Source organism: Poecilia reticulata, chromosome 4, assembly GCF_904066995.2.
Source record: "Poecilia reticulata chromosome 4, P_reticulata-male-v2, whole genome shotgun sequence".
NCBI classification, from domain to species: Eukaryota; Metazoa; Chordata; class Actinopteri; order Cyprinodontiformes; family Poeciliidae; genus Poecilia; species Poecilia reticulata.
In genome coordinates, this window is record NC_088833.1 from 22,728,858 (window position 1) to 22,746,431 (window position 17,574).

Consider the following 17,574-nt stretch of genomic DNA (forward strand, 5'->3'; position numbering starts at 1 on the left):
TTATGAGGTGCAATGTACTTGGGCTCGTTTTAAACACGTGTATTTGCTTGAGAAAGTGGTGGAAATTAAAAATACTAATTTAACTCAGCTCTTTTATAAATCCCACTTGGCTTGACATTAAAACCGGGTTAAGCAGCAACAGCTGAAGGAATGCTTCCCCTGTATTTAGCTTGACAAAAGTTAAAGAAAACGGTATAGTTGAAAGTAGAAATGCACAATGATGTTAACCATTGAAGACTTTATTGCTGAATGAGTCCCAGATGGGCAGCTGACTTGATTGTGGCTATTGGGTAGATAGTCTAAGACGGTTCTCAGGCCGGTGCATAAATACCCTTGTTTCATATAGTTTTGTGCGATAAACATAGACTTCTAAATTCAATATTTTTCACTCAACTGTGCAAAGCTGTAGATCACAGTTATAATGCTTTAACTAATATAATCAGCTATTTTCACAAAAAACAAAAGGGTAATCATGATAGGAGTGTCTTTAGAGTGCTGATTCCACCAAATATACATTCTGGTTAGCACCTTTGAATGTTTTTTCTTTATAAAACACTGTAGTGGCTGGGCTGCACAGTGGCGCTGTTGGTAGAGCTGTCGCCTTGCAGCAAGAAGGTTCTGGGTTTGATTCCCGGCCCTGGTCTTTCTGCATGGAGTTTGCATGTTCTCCCTGTGCATGTGTGGGTTTTCTCCAGGTACTCAGGCTTCCTCCCACAGTCCAAAAACATGACTGTCAGGTTAATTGGCCTCTCCAAATTGTCCCTAGGTGTGAATGTGTGTGCATGGTTGTGTGTCCTGTCTGTCTCTGTGTTGCCTTACGACAGACTGGCGGCCTGTCCAGGGTGTAACCCGCCTCTTGCCTGGAACGTTAGCTGGAGAGGCACCAGCAACCCTCCCAACCCCCCTGATGGATGGACTGTAGCGGCTACTGCAAACAATTAAGAACAACCAAAATCAGATAAATGTTTATGTACGGTAGCCAAATTTAACAGACTATTAGATGAAGTGAATACTCATGATCAATAATGACAAAACAATGCCCTGCCGGGAAGTTTTGGATCTTTCCGTGACAGTGAATGGCACTTGGACGCGTGTAGCTCTCCTAAGTGTTGCAACAGACGGAGTTCCCCGTATGGCAAAGTTATTCCTTTGAAAGCTGTTTCCATGACATTTTAGACTTTTCCTTTTAGTCTTTCCAAATGACCCCTTCATAGATTTACTCAACATTAATCCTTATATAAAAATGTGACCTGTCCAGGGTGTACCCTGCCTCTCGCCTGGAACGTTAGCTGGAGATGGGTACCAGCACCTCCCGACCCCACTAAGGGACAAGGGTGTTAAGAAAATGGATGGATGGATGGATGGATGGATGGATGGATGGAAAAAATGTTTGTAAATGTTTGCAACTTTTTTCACTATTTTGAAAATTTATCACGATGCCGCAATACATTACGATTTAGGCAAAAAGCTAAGTCTTTGACTAGTGAAATTTCTTACACAAATAAGACTGAATTAGCTCCTCCTTCAGCCAACCCACAGCCAATGAAATTTGAGGAAATCATCTAAATCCTGGCACAGGATTAACTTTCCATTGCAGTGTTTGAAATAGTTCCTCTATTCTCTGCAGCAAGCAGGGGTTGCAGTTTACTGCACCTTGTATCAGAAGCAGAAGAAAATTTCTTCAAGGTGTATGGAGGTGATATGACAAGTGCTTGTGTTGCCCCCAAAGCAACTTTCTGATGCCACCCTGGGCATCTGCCCATACGTCCTATATCCAAAACTACCACGCACAGTCTGTTCCTAAACATTGGAAAACAGCTGCAGTTACATTTGACTGTATAAATTTATATCAATCAAGGACTCCGGTGTTTATTACTCACCCGCTCTAGTGATGAGCACCACTGACACTGTAACGACAGACCCATTGTTGCCTGAGAGAGTCTTGGACGGACATTAAAGACTTGGCCACTGACAGTTCAGAGATATTTCCACAGTTATTTCCCAATTGCTTTGGACAGTGCAGAGTGAACAACATATAAACATTCCTTTTCACTGACTGCCTACACCCACTCACCCACTCACACATGTGCACTCTCACCAGGCATTAGTGCATTAGTATGCTGAAGAAGCTCCTAAGGTTGTATAAATACACATTACCTCAGCCGTAAACAGCACAGTAACGTCCGTCTTAAGTCATTCTCACCGAAAGCTGCAGCGCTAGCCTCCACACGGACAGATCTTCTTCTTGGGCTGATTATAGGCCGATCTCACCTGTTTACAGCTTATATTAACAAACCAAATCCAGTTGGGAGCAGGAAAGCAGCGCAACCATACGAGTTCTTTTCAAGAAGCCCGGCTTTAATTGTTGCAATATGCTTCTGTTTCAAACTCAATGAATCAGTGGCCATTATTCAAATGCTCGAATGCACATTACTTCAATATCTGATTACTTCAGTGCTTGTGTTACTCTAGTCGGGTCCCCACATGGGGATGGGAGAGCAACCTAATTGAAGACTTACTGTGCCCTGCACCTGAATGTTTTTACGTTTTGTTACATCAGAACCACAAACTTTGACATCTGCTATTGATATTTTTGTGACAGACCGACACTAAGTTATTATGAATGCTTAGTGATAGAAAAAAATATTTGTGGTTTCCAAAGTTGTATAAACATACAAGTCCTTTTTACTCTTTGACCCCTAAATATATGTTTTAATTTGAGTAAATACAACTGTGTTCCTCCACTTCAAAGTCAGTGTGTGGCTGACTGTGTTGGTCTTTCATGAAAACCAAAGATGAATAAATCTTGTAGTATATAAGCAAATGTACTGAATGAACACTAAACATAATTTGGACCAGTGCTTCCAAATATTGTGTTGTTTAAAGTTAATATTGCCATCATTTACGTCTGTTTTTAAGGCAGCTTTGAGAAAAACCCAAGTACATTTTTTAATTATTATCATTATATTAGTGAAAAAAGTCTAAAACACCAGTCACGTTGCGCTGCCTGAAATTGGTCAGATATTTTATTTATTTTTTTTTTATTGTTCAACAAGAAATATCTGAACGTTTTGTAAAAGCAAAATGCATTAACTAAAAGAACATAGTGGCAAGTTTAAAAATGACCAAACAATCAAAAGAACACAAATATATATAGTTTTATATATTTATACCCAAAACGCCAACCTACACCACGTTATTTTAGCAGCACACTGAGGGAGAAGGGTCCACAGAAGGAGTACATGAGAACATAAAAGCTTCAGTTTTTTGGAAAAAGAAAAAAAAAAAATCCAGTGACTTTAATGATAGAAAACTTTTTTTTTTCTTTGCCAATTTTGGAAACTAGAAAACGGTGGAATGCTACAGCTCTGACACGTCGACTGACAACAAACTCCTCATGCCATTTCCTAAACAGACACGACTCGAAGCCATTGCTCTAAGATTCATCCTTTTACAGCAGCTCAACAACACATTTGGCTAATGTGCATTTTGGATCTAAACAGCCGAGATGTTGACGTTAAATTACAGTAACAACCTATAAAATGTGACCGAGGGCAGAGTGGTTACACCAGCTCCTGTGTTTCCGTGTGTTACAGTTCCAGGAGACAGTCCGTGCCAGCGTAGTCTGGGAGATTAAGCTCATATTTTTTCTGAATGTCATAGGGCAGGAAGCGTCCAGCCAAGAAATGCTTCCCAGAGAAGTTTAGCGCGCACTTCTTTGGTGCCATGAGTGAGATGAGAACTTCTGGGTTTATCCCATCCTGACTTGGTTCATCTGCATCCCAACCTGGGGAAGACAAAATGTTAGTATTTGCATGAAAGTTGCTGAAGTCGAACTTTGATGAACACAGACTAAGCTAACAGCAACGCAAGATTTATTCTTCACGCCTGAATGCAGACTTGGAAAACTCCCTTTTGGAAGCCAGGGCTCCCAGCTGGGTGCCCTGCGGCTCATTTATCCTGCTTTGTTTGTTGGCCTTAAGTCAGAAGCACATTATTAAAACCTTACCTGAGGGCACATCCACACTGACAATGGGAATCTTGATTTGCTTTAGGGTGACCAGGATGCCAGAATATGGCTCCTTAATATTGGATGAGTCTGCCTCCAGGCCTAGCATGGCATCGATCACTAGGTTGTAGGCATCATTAATGAGTTGCACCTGAACAAAGAACAAGTTGGAGTGAATAATATAGTTTCCTTGTGCATACAGTTCAAACAGAACATTGAGCCAAAGTCAAACTTTTTTCTTCCTAACTCCATCCTCTAATGGTAAGTTTGTTTATTGGAATCTAACACGCACGCAAAACACACTCCGGCGGGATAAAAGTAAATATTTTCCATTTATTCCTAAGATATATTTATGTTTTGATGTCTAATCTTTTTTTTTTTATCTATGTTTTGGTGTGAGAATAATTTAAACGCAGGTAAACCATTAGTCCTGCTTCAACAATTAAATTAGAAAAACAACAAAAAATGCATGCTAATTTTTTTTTTTTTTTTTTAGAATGTCCCGTTATCCCTTGGCTTTTGGAATCCCTTTTGGCTGAAGTTTTACAGCTAACTACAACATCTTGGCTTGTAGTTAGCTGTAACTCTTGTAGTTACAGCTAACTACAAGAGTTTGAGAAATGTTCACTCCAGTTCTCGCTTTCAGTCGTGAGATGTTTTAAGAATTTCACATAAAACTCCAGGACTTAATCCATTTCTTAATTCTCAAACAGGTACTGATGGTACTACTCGTATTTTTTAATTTTTTTTTAATAATTGTCATGTAATTTCTTCTTCAGCTGTAATTTGAAAAATACTTTAACTTGCTTAAAGTTTTAATTAAAAAATTTAATAAGGAAGAACAATGAGATGTGATGAGCTGTGGCGGTTGCAGCAGTTGTAGCGTTTGTAGTATTTGTGCTAGTGGTAGTCACAGTAATAGTAGCGGTTAGTAGTAATAGTTGCAGTTTTGGACAATGGCAGCCTCAATACCACCCATAAATGTACAGGATTTGAAATAAGTTTCAAACTAAACCAACTGTAGCCACAAATGGAAAACAATGTGGTAGAACAAGGTTGAAGGTCTTGCAAAATGTACTCTTTCAAACGGTTACTGACCTCCGTAGGGAGATAGGAGAGGAAAGGGATGTCCATCTTCTCACACTGAATTGTGAAATCCTGGTGCAGGCTGTGAGAGGAACGTTTCGGGTGATAGATGGTGGGCTCATAATCCTGCATCAGAAACAGAAAAACATGAAGATGGAGAAAATGTCGTCACAAGAGAGAAAAAGGTTTTTATTCGAGATTCTTGCCAATGCTCTGGACTCAGTGTGGAAAATTTCTCTGCACATTTGACCAGCAGCTCACTGCGGGGAGAAAATACTATTGCACCCTGATCAGAAGTTGTGGTTTCAACAGTCTGTTTCCTGTATGAAAATTCCCGTTATAGCTGGAAGCTGAGAAGAGTAGAAATCCAGACACCTTCTGTCTGAGAGGTGTGTGATGCTCAGCAGGAAGCACCTGTGACCATGGATTTTTCACAGTCACAAAGATAAATCTTTAAGAGTCAGCAGAATGAGTCCGAGTTAAATTGTGTCGGTTCGTGTTTAAATTTCCCTTTCCCCTTGCTGTTTTTACATTAAGGGTGACTTTGTCGACATCTTACTTTCACGTAAACTTTTAACACAAGGACCCTATGATGTGCATCCACCGAGGCCTTTCAGGTGAATGTCAAAAGCAATCCTAAAGTACATCGAGTTAGGTCTAGGAATATGTGGATTGGGACACTTTTCTTTCATTTAAATACGTGGCAGCTTATATTTATGTCAAATGTTAATTCCATTATTCTACAGAATACTATAAGACTTCAAGAGCATTTTAAGTATCAAAGTCAACTTTATAGAGTAATTGGACACATATAGACATAGAAACATATAAACTGTACAGTAGACAAAAAACATACTTTTTTTTAAATGGCCCAATAAGGTGTTCTTCGTGTCCATCAGGGAGGAAGCTCAGGGTAGGAAACCGTTTCCATGGTGATTGGTTTTTGCAAATAGCTCTTTGTACAACTGACAGGTACAGTTTGTGTCCAGGATATGTGGGTTCTGCAGAGCCCACATATCCTGTGAGCCCAAGTTGTTATGACAACTTGGGCTCTGCAGAACCCACATATCCTGGACACAAACTGTACCTTTGATGTGGGAACAGAAATAGCATCTTATTTGTTGTCACATTAGAATGATGCAGAGTTAGGTGTTTGGGTTTAACCCCATATGCCCATTAAGAGTCCAGCTGGTGGTGGAAATGCTCCTGTCAGTATACCAGACCATAAAATAGCATGCTGAGTCTCACTGGTCCGTGCCACTCAGTGGAAACAAGGCAAAAGAACACAGAATAACCACAACACGGTTTTTCCTGTTAACGTGGCTGTGTTAATGGTCCATTCCCTCTTAGTGTTTGTTCTGAGGATAACAGATTCGGTAACACTTTATTTGAAGGGGGGTGAATAAGACTGACATGACACTGTCATAAACATGACATAACAGCTGTCATGAACATGAATAAACCTTCATGAATATTTATGACTGTTGTCATAAAGTGTCATTCGGTAAATTATGACACTTTTAATACAAAGTTGACATTATTCAAAATGTCTTTGTTATGACAACTTGACATTAACCAACAAATCATTACTGATATAAATTTGTTATAAAAGTATTACTGATTGCACTTTAAAAATTAAGTAACTTTATGTTATTAAAGGCAAAGTTTAATAAATCTTTACTAGTTTATTAAACTAATAAATGTCAAGTTGTCATAACAAAGACATTTTGAATAATGTCAACTTTGTATTAAAAGTGTCATAATTTACCGAATTACGCTTTATGACAACAGTCATAAATATTCATGAAAGCTTATTCATATTCATGACATGTGTTATGTCATGTTTATGAACGTGTCATGTCAGTCATATTCACCCGCCCCCTCTCCCCATCAAATAAAGTGTTACCACAGATTCAATATATCTGTAAGCTCACAGCAAGTACACGTAGTCTGTATCTGTGGTTCGTATTTGAGCTAACACCCGAATTGGCAGTGAGTCTTGGTTTGGTATTTTGAGACGTGGCAAATATAGCTTGGTTCATGTACACTCACTGCTCCTATGGCATATTTCCACCAAAACTCTTTCCTTTTTCTTTTTTTTACCCAATGTATTGAAATTTTCCATATGAATTCATTTTGTGAGTTAAATTATGTCGATTTGTGTTTAAATTGCCCTTTCCCCTTACTGGGAATTACCGTTGAGAAGAAAACATAGAAAAAAATAGATTTTGTCAGGGTTAGTCACTAGACCTGGCATTTGTTTGACCTGAACAGAAGTCACAGGCTGCAAATTCAGAGAAACTGAAGAAGAACTCTTAATGACTGTTTGCAGAGTCATTAAGACAATAGCCAGGAAAAAATGGTGCAGAAAAGCTATTTTCCCGTAAATGTTCAATTCACCAGCGCCAAGCTTCCAGCCCTTGAGGGATGGAGGTGCTTTGTAGAGTTTAGTTTTCAAACACACAACATTAATAGTAACAGTTTGTCATTATCGTGTAAAAAAATGACCAACTAAAACGACACACGACATTAAAAGTAACAGCAAGTAATTTTTCTGTAAAAACAATACAATTTTCCACATGTAATAATGTGTCTTCTTTAAATAGTGTGTGCCAACTTGTGTCATTTACATAACCCAGCATTAAAATGTAATTCATGTGTAAAATAGAGATTTAAATAATTTATTATATGACTAATATTATGAAATTTCAACGAAGAAATATAATTCACTGAATAGTGAACTGCATTGGTTTATGTTGCAGAATTAATCGTTGTTTTTTTTTTTTACTTTCAAAGCGTATTAGCTTTAATAAAAACAAAAACTGTACTTTGTTGTGCTGAATTGTGTTTTCTTTCATATCAATGAGAAACCTCATGATTTACACGAGAGTCTGAATAAAGGTTTGACATGTTGTCCGACATGCACAACGTTGGACATTTCATGTTCATTTCCATACTTTGTCTAATCACATTTACAGCTCTGTGTCAGGTGTGTGTGTGTTACGTGTGCGTGTGTGTGTGTGTTCTCGTGCATGTATGTTTCTCTCATTCTGGTGTCCATTGTCCTTTTGACGGGGATCTCCTCACACTTTAAGCACATGTACTCTTTCATACAGACAGTGATCTGCTGTTCAAAGTTAGCGCTATTTCTCAACTCAGACAAGCATGATCCCCCCGTTCAGCTGTGTAGGTTGAATTGTCTTTTAAAATCCAGAGAAATGAAAATGTATTTATGTAGCACAGGGTCAAATAAAACCAATGTATCACATATATGCCCTTGAATATCTATGTTTTGTTACATTTTAACTCCACACGGATGACGCTAAAACTATTCTGCTTAAGGAGTTCTGGGATGAACATATTTACAAAGATTTATATCTTTAATGGAAAATGTACATGTTTGTTGTGTAATTTTGGCTTAATTACAGCTCTGAGGGTGTTGTTTTTTTTAAAGTCTGTATACTCCAGTTAACAGTTATTCAGGTACTAAATTAGTTGAATATTTCATAGTTTTAATATTCCATTGAACACAATTAATCCAATTAACTGCTTCAGCCAAAATGGAGAGTTTTCAACAATAACAGTATCAAAATCTTCGTTTATTCATTCTTGTGATGAAATCATATGAGAGGATTTGGAAGAGAAGACTCCATAAAGATGAATTTGCCTTCTTAAATCAAAATTCCCCAAACACGTTTGTAACTCAAAACTGTCCACGCACAGTAAATCTACCATATCTGAGACTTGCGTTAAATTGAATGAATGGACTCCATCCTAAGCCAAAGATCTTCAAACTTCACCTCAGACTTTCTCCACTAATAAAGTCAAGGACTAAAACGGGATAACATCGCACATTTAATATGAGGGACGCTAAAATTGTCAGCGATATATGGAAGTGATGAATCGCTGCTCTTAAAATAAATTGTCTTGACATGTCAGTCAGTATGCCAGCTCCAGAAATAACTCCAACATCACACCGGGGGGGCAGAGGGAGGGGGTGAGGCAAAGCTTCAAGATGCTTTTAATGGGAGTAACAATGGCATGATATCATCATGACTGTCTGAGTGCCCTTGCAGAGAGTGTAATGGGATAACTGCTTCAAGCCGTTTACAGGAGCCGAAATGAAATTCTGTAAAGCACTTAAGGCCTGTATACAGAATCCCCTGTTAGTCGTGACACACGTTAAAGTTTGGAGATTGTTTTTCATTTGTCTGAATGACTCGCCAGGCTGTTTTTAAGACCGTTTTAACGAATCATTTCTCAGACCCACATTAGTCATTTTAATATGTTTGCTTTGTATTTACTTACGAATATGCGGAGATGTCGGGCACACACTAGGCCGATGGAGCCGTTTTGATCTGGACCGCAGATCACCAGCACTGTCGGTTGCTTCTTCGATAAAGCACTCAGTGGATAGGCCTGAAGGGGAGACATAAATGTGAAAGATATGTAAAGCAAGGGAGTGCTATTTTTCTTACATAGCTTCTTTCTTCGCTCTATGGGAGAGCTTTCCTGCCCACAGTCATCACCATCGTGACTCTGAAGAAACTTGGTTAGCATGAGTTACAACAACAAATGTTTGAACTAAAAAGTACTTTTTAATTGAATCAGTTGAAGTGAGTTGAATCGAGGGCTCCACATTGGCGCAGTTGAGCTAAAGAAGAAACATGTCAACAAGAAATAACAAAGGCCCCAAAACAGAACCGTGAGGATCGCCACAGAGAAATCCATTTGAAGAAGACCTGTAATTTGAAGCAGTCATGTGGAATCAATGATTTCAGATCTGGTGGTCTTTTGTATGAAAGGTTTAGGTAAGACGAACAGTTCAATTCCCTGTGCCACTTTACACCCGAACATTATTTCAGACTCTTTTAATTGACCACCAACAGTCCTGATTGAGATGTATTAAGAATGTTACATTTTTCCAAAGCGGCAGTTAGCCGTGCATCCGTCATCTTCTCAAGAATTTTGGTTGCTAAATGCTAAAATAGTTCAAAACTACAGCATCAGCTCGGTTCTGGCACTCTGACCTGTGGTTCTCATTCAGCACGGGTTATCCGATCTTTACCTCAGGCTCTTCATCATTCTTTAAATATTAGGCCACAGAATGCTGCTGCTGCTGCCAGAGGAGGCTGAAAATGGCACCAGCTACACTGCGTCTATGAGAGACAGTCTATTATCATTAAAATAACCCTGGCAACAGTGGAAAAAATTCCAGTTCACTCTTCACGGGATGCCTCTGTATATATAACACACCTTCTGTCTCCATCCCGACTGCTATGGGCTGCTGGCGTCTGTCTTGTTTAGTGGCTTCAGTCTCCCTTGTAAATCAGCCCACACCTTCTTAAAGCAGACAGGTATTCGCCTGCGGGGATGTCTTCCTGAGAGACCAATCTTCCGTTTCTCTCAAATAAACCAAATCGCCACGTTAGCGAGAGTGTCTTTGAGCATATGTACATGTTCACTTTCAATAAAATGGTCCTCATTCATTTCACTCCGACTTTTCACAGCTTCTTCAAAGCACTAAAAATTGAAAAGCAGTTCTCAATATCAGATCAAAAATAGGACACCGTAATGAATTTGTTCACTTCACTATAATTGTTAAATCTATACTTCAAAGTTGTTACATTTATATTTTAAAAGAGTTGCTTGTTTTAAAGTCGACACTCTTCCAGCAATAGAAACGTGTGTATCGTGAGAAAGAAGTGTCCATGGCCTAGTTAGCAGCGCTCATCCATCAAAAGCAATAAAACGTAGACGAAAATTCCTCCACTGTGTATAAAACTCATCTACCTCCATTTTCAACTCAGTCTTTCACCACGGCAGCAAGTTCATGCGGGGGAAACAGGCCATCGTCCACGTCGGATAATTGGATGGATAACAAGACTCCGAGCGCATTAACTAGAGCGATGAATCCGGAATATGGGAAAGCGGCTGTTATCTCCATCATAACAGCTCAGCGGAGAAATAATCACGGTAACTCAATGAGATCTGAGGGAGATTGTTTCGCCTGCCGTGGGCCATGTGGGATCGATCGTGGGGTTTAAATTGGGCGTCTGGGTGACGACGGAGATCAGCACTCGCAATAAAAACCAGAAAGTATTCTTTGTACTTTGTAGAAACAAAGCAGTGTGATTGTTTGCTTCTCTGTTTGTCAGTAGGTTAATTATGAATTAAACTTGGACAAAAGACTTGGTTTTGCTAAAGTAAGGTATCGATAAATGAAGTTGTCAATTAAATGAATAGTGTGGCCTATTTTTAGTTCTCAGTACTTTGGAGCATCACCTTTTGCTACAATTAGAGCTGCAAGTCTTTGGGAGAAAACACCTCTGCCAGCTGTGTTCATCTAGAGTGTGATACTTTTGCCAATTAGTCTTTGCAAAAAAGTTCAAGCTGAGACAGATTTAAGAAACTGTGGGTATCAGTTTTCAAGCCTTACCTTATATGCTTTGAGCTGAATTCTGGCTATTTAAACATCGCTTCTTTTGAAGCTTCTAAGAGGGTTTCTTATAGAATTGCCCAGTGTTTTTGATCTGTCTCATCATTCTTAACACCATCTCTGTTGAAAAAAAAAAGACTCACCCACAACATGATGCTATCACCTTGTAGAGTGATGCGTAGTGGGGTTTCTTTGGGGGGGCAGGGGGGGGGGGGTCCAAACACATCAGTATTTTAGGTTCAGGGGCACCTTCTTCATTTCTTCAAATGTTCCTTCTGCTTCACAATAAGTAGAAGGAAGAAGTAGATTTAGAAAATCCCAAGTTTGTATTTGCGGTGTAAAAATAGGGGAAGTTTTAAGAGGAATTCATTCTCGTGCGCAAAACTGCATATACGCTTGTCAACAAAGCGTGTTTTTTACTATTGCTGCCAACGGGCAGCTATTTTTCTTCCGACAAACCCTCTAAATTGCTCAGAGGCAAACTGTCCAACAATTGGCAAATGAGCACAATTGTGAGGAGGAACTTTTTTTTTTCTTGGAAGTATATATTTACAAAGATGGCTGAGTAATATGTGATAAGTCAGTGCAAAAAATAAAGCAATGCAGCCCTTCAAGCATGTTCTTTCTGAGAACAATGTGTTTTTTTTTTTTTTTTTTACTGTTTTGCCTTGGAAAAAAAATCAGCGTTTGGGGTGGAAAAAATCAGGGGTCTCAGACATCAACTGTATAGAGCCGGAGTTGTGCAACTTTTAGATGTGGTCCCTGGTTCAACACAACTGCATTAAAGCTTCACTTCCAGGGCTGGAGTTTGACACCCCTGGTCTAAAATGAGACATAATGATTAAAGGTTATATAGCAATAACACAGAAGATGCGTTTTTATATTTGTTCATAATGGCGCTCTGTATCTGCTGGTTCAGTGGGGAGGAGGAACTTCAGTAATAATAATAAATCCACTAATCTATGATGAACAAAATAGCCTGTCCCTTCTTCAAATGGGATGATTTAAGCAAGAATGTTGTTTACATATGGACTCACCACATTTCCCATTAATAAAGGCAAGCTTAATAGTTGTTTTTGTGAATGTTAAGAGGGATCCTTTCTGCTGCAGAACCCACGAGGGTAAAGCGCCGCGTGAAACCGCAGCTCACTTCATGCAATGTTGTAAAGCATTATCAAGCAGCTGTGTAATTTCATCTGCTAAGGAAAGCTTGATGAATCTGATATAAATCTGTTGAAATTAGTCATTAATTCTGATTTAGGGCTCTCAAATCACCAAATAACAGAGTAATTACCAGAAGGGGAGATAAATGGCATGTTTAATACAGCCTTGGAGCCCAACTGCTTTGTTTATGTGATTTTTTTTGTTTTTTATGTTTCCTTTTAATGAGAAAAGAGGGACTGCCAGAGTGATCTTCACATAAATATTGAATTCATCAGCTCTTTTTTTTTTGATCATCATGTGAGATACAGCTTGCAAGTCCGACCCAGTTTTTCTGTTCTTTAATGTATTTTGCATAGATTCATATCCAGCAGTAATAAAAGCTTGCTTCCTGTATTGGGTGAAATATGTTGGACAGCTTTATTCCAAAATACCTTCAAGCAACTCAAACCACCTCAGCAAGAATTTCTACAGACATTTTCAGCATATTTCTTTCATGCCTTCAGTTTCTGGGTGTTTAGAGGGTCTTATCGTTTCATCATGTCACAGTGCGATTGTTGGACTCTGTTAAAGCTTTTTAGAAGTGAATTAAGACATTCTTTTTTAAACGAGCGACAATTTTATGTTGGGATGATGAACTTCTTAAATGTCTTTTTTTGTGTGTTTTTATTGCTTCTACAAGTTTTTTTTTTTTTTTTTTTTTTTTTTTTTTTTTTACTATGATGCACTTTGTGAATACTGCCTCAGAAAGGTGTTATACAAATAAAATATACTTACTCTGCAGTATTTTTTATTTTACTTTTTAGGATGAAGTCCTTAACTTAACACTTAATGCAACAACCACCAACTTAATTTTACTTTATTAATATTTTGTGTCATAAACCAAAACAACATAACGCAAAGTTGCGAAGTTGAAGGAAATGGATGCATGGTTATTTTTCTAAGATCTTTTGGAAAGACACCTGTGTGATTTTGTATTCACCATCTCAAGTCAATGTGGTTGTCTCACTACACGTTTTGTAAACCTATAGACTAAAATTTGCATCCGTTCTTTCTCACAAAGCAGCTTATACTCGATCTTATTGGATGTAGAGGAACTGTGGCTATAGATCTATTTTCAATTGCATTTAGGTGTGCGCATCGATTGGGGCCATTCTCGTGATTGTTGCAGCCTCTAACAGCTTTTCTTCTGAGATTGTCCTGAATATAGCTCCATAAATCTCCCCATCTTTGCTGTCCCTGTTGGGGAGCGGAAAGAACAGTCTTGGTGTCCTACTGAAAGCTGAACTTTCACTTTTTCTCCAGAATTGTCCTAGTTTTAGCTTAGATTATCTTTGAGCTCCAGCCTCCATGCCTTTGCTGAGGACAAGCTTCATCACAACATTATGCTGCCCCAACATGCTGCCCCGCGGGAATGGTGTGTTTAGGTCGATGTGCAGAGTTTGTTTCTGCCACACAGCGTTTTACATCTAGGCCAAAAAGTTTTTGGCTCCTCTGACTAGGGCGCCTTCTTCTACATACAGTATTTGAATAGATTTAAATGTACTTTATTAATCCCAGAGGGAAAGTCACAGAGGACCTGCTGGACACTGTAAAGAAATTAAAAACGTCTCTAATTTGCACTAGAATACCGACAGCTGTGGTTGCCTATGCAAATTACAATAACACTTTATTTGAAGGGCTGTGCATATGACTGACAAAACACATAATGTCCACATGTCATAAACATGACATAACACCTCTTATGAACATGAAGGAGTCTTCATACATCCTCATGACTGCTGGCATGAAGTGTAATATGGTAAATAATGACACTTTTAGGGCAAAGTTGCACTAAAAGTCCATCAAAAGTGTGTCAACAGTCGTAAATGTTTACGACAGGCGTTATGTCAGTCTTATGCACACCTCTTAAAATAAAGTGTGACCCAAATTACTTTAGCTGAAAAAGCAACATTTTTATGCCACACTTGTTTATCAGGAAGCAGTTCATTAAAATAAATAGTTAATTATAAAAACATAAATATAGTCGTGGTCTACTGGACTCCAGAAAGAGTCTACAGATGTCTAAAAGGACAAGAAAGAGCCCGAGTAAGAGCAGCAACATTAATACTGTTCAAAATATGTTTTTTCTTGATTGTAAAAGTGTCTCAAAGGGAACACTTAAGAAGTGAAAAAAATCCCCAAAAACCTCTCAAGCCATCCTTCCAAGCTGTCCTGAAACACACACCATACCTAAAAAATAAAAAAATAAAAAAATACCAGCGGGCCTAATAGCACACATCAAGAAAACAGAACTCTTTTTATATATTTGCACTAAGACCAAACAGTGGTCCTGAGCTAAAGAATAATTTATTGCCGCATGGCAACACAAACGTCTCCTGTCTCCATTCAGGTGTTGAAAACCCTCAGACTGATACAGAAACATTCAGTCTGGAGCTGGTGGTTGTGGCCACTGCTGTTAGAACACTAAAGGGATTACTTTTAGAGAACCTATAATCTATCTGGCAACCAGGACTGTAGGTGTGTGTGTGTGTGAGAGAGAGAGAGAGAAAGTGAGAGTGTGCAAACGCTTGTTTGTGTGGTGTCCAGCAGCAGCAGGAGCAGCAAGCCAGCAATGAAATCAGTGAAATCAGACTGTCTGCTGCTCCTACTGTAATTTTCCCTAAATAGCAGTGATGTCATGTTCAACAGCCAGCGCTGCTGGCGGCTGTGGGCAGCCGTGATCTGCCGCATCCAGGCCGTGTTTGTCTAGTAACACTAAGCTGTAGGGTCTGCTGGTGGAGGGCCAGGCATGAGGCCAACGGCGGCTGATGATAATAGAGGGGAAGTGGATGTGGTTGGTTAAATCACACACTATGAGGGGATAACATAAAGGCTGTGCTTCTGACCGATGCCGCCGCCGCACAGCCCTGCTTAAATGGTAAAGGACTTGTACTTGCATAGCCCTCTATCAAGTCCATAGGACCCCAAAGCGCTTACACTGCATTCAGTCATTCATGCTCACATGGTGGCAGACTACTGGATAGTAGCCACAGCTGCCCTGGGGCAGCCTGACAGAAGCCAGGCTGATATGCACCGGCGCCACCGGGGCCTCTGACCCCTACCAGCAGGCAAGGTGGGTGAAGTGTCTTGCCCAAAGACGCAACAACAGAGGCTGACAGAGCGGGAATTGAATGGGCAACCCATCGATTGTGGGACAAACTCCTACCACCGTCTCCATACCATCAAACCAGCTTAGTGGAAGGTGCCTGAGGAAGCTGCTGTTGGCGACCCTTTGCCCTTAAACCATAAATGTGTGTTTCTGTGTGTCTTTTCTCTCTCCTCCCAGTGAAACAGAGTTTCATGTGTCTTGTAGCCCGGACTCTCATTCATCACAGCCCACTGTGAAAGCCCACAGTGGAATCCGGCGTGGCAGTCAACCAACTCCGTGGTCCAGTCAAAGGCAACCACATGTGTTCCTACCAGCTCTCCTTGACACACATACATACACACACACCTCATCCTGAAAAAGTCCAGATCGCAAAATGCAATGAAAGCGCCGCCGCACCAGAGAAGAGGAGCGCCGTTTCAGTGGCCGTGTGGTTTTGTCGTAAAGAGGCGCTGCCAAAGAGTTAGCTCAGGTGTTCTGCCCTGAGGTGAACCGCACAAATGTTTGGATGTAAATGTCACCGAAATTTCAGAACACTCACTCCACATCACAATCAGACATTTGTGTGGAAGTGGATGCAAATTAGGGGAATGTAAGAAGCAGCAGCTGTGACTTCTTACCCTCTTGTACAATCAAATGGACACACAGGGGACTCACTGAGATTTGTGTTGATTATGGAGGCTTAAACTGGTGGGCTGAGGAGAGCGTATCAGAAACTGATGACCTTTACAAGTGGTCTGCCAAGAGATGCAGAGTGGAGCTTTTTTTCAATAGATTTGCATAAAACTGCATTCAACAAGCCTGCACTCTCTGGATAGTTTTAACTTTTAATCCATCTTTAGTTTTTTGTTTTTTTGTGTTTCAAAAAAAAAAAAACTGATTTAGAAAAAACTGATTTTTTCCAAATCTGTTTTTCTCTTTGCAGACAAACAGGACTGGATTTATGTTTCCTATTACAGGAGAAGGAACATGACTGAAAAAGTCCTAAAGAAGTATCGCAGATTGAAAAAGGGAAACTGAAAGATTTATAAGACTTTCACTGAGGAAGCAGAAGTTCTTGCTGGAAAAATACTAATAAAAATCCAACTGTTACTTTAAACACATTTATATAATTGGAGAAGAAATAATCTAGTGTTTCAACTGAAATATTTGCGCAACAATTATTGCACGCCTTGACAGTTATTGTATAATAATTGCAACAGAAGCATTCATAGTTTATAGGTGATCAGGTACAAATAATTTTTAATTAGTAACTTTTTGCTGCTCTGTCCATTGAGCTATAAATGCGACATGACTCTGAGGCACATTTCTTTTAAAATAGCTAAAATATGGCTAAAATGTCTCCTTACAGCTATCTGCTTACGCTCAACTCCAATCTACAGTCAAAGCAAATGGTACAGACAATTTGCCCCACCCTTTTTATAAAAATGTTTTTTTTACATATTTGTTAAGACTGACACCCTGTCATGACAACATAATAAGAGACAGATAACATGGGAAACAGTCCAGCTCCTCCACCTCTTTCCTCAGCTACTATTGCCGTCTGAAGAAATGCACCGCTCCCCGTCAAAAATAGCCAATCAGGGCAAAGAGGTTGGGTTGTAGCGTTCTCAATCAACGCTGCTCGATATGCTAATGGTAGAGAAACAATTTACAGTCCCAGGAAAACCGTTTATCTGCCATCATTGAAGGCTATGCTACCTAGCCTTAGCATTCGTGGTGAATCAGCTG

At 39.5% G+C, this 17,574-nt stretch overlaps 1 protein-coding gene across 1 annotated transcript in view; it reads right to left on the reverse strand.

The window, feature by feature from the left end:
* Window positions 1-2,993: 2,993 nt before the first annotated feature.
* Window positions 2,994-17,574, reverse strand: part of yjefn3 (YjeF N-terminal domain containing 3) — a 60,502-nt gene continuing 45,921 nt past the window's right edge. Inside the window, exons 3-6 of the mRNA XM_008407229.3 lie at window positions 9,404-9,514; window positions 5,108-5,221; window positions 4,010-4,160; window positions 2,994-3,787 (exon numbers count right to left, since the gene is read on the reverse strand). Coding sequence (XP_008405451.1) covers window positions 3,591-3,787; window positions 4,010-4,160; window positions 5,108-5,221; window positions 9,404-9,514 — 573 coding nt within the window. The 3' untranslated portion in view covers window positions 2,994-3,590. The remainder of the gene's footprint in view (window positions 3,788-4,009; window positions 4,161-5,107; window positions 5,222-9,403; window positions 9,515-17,574) is intronic.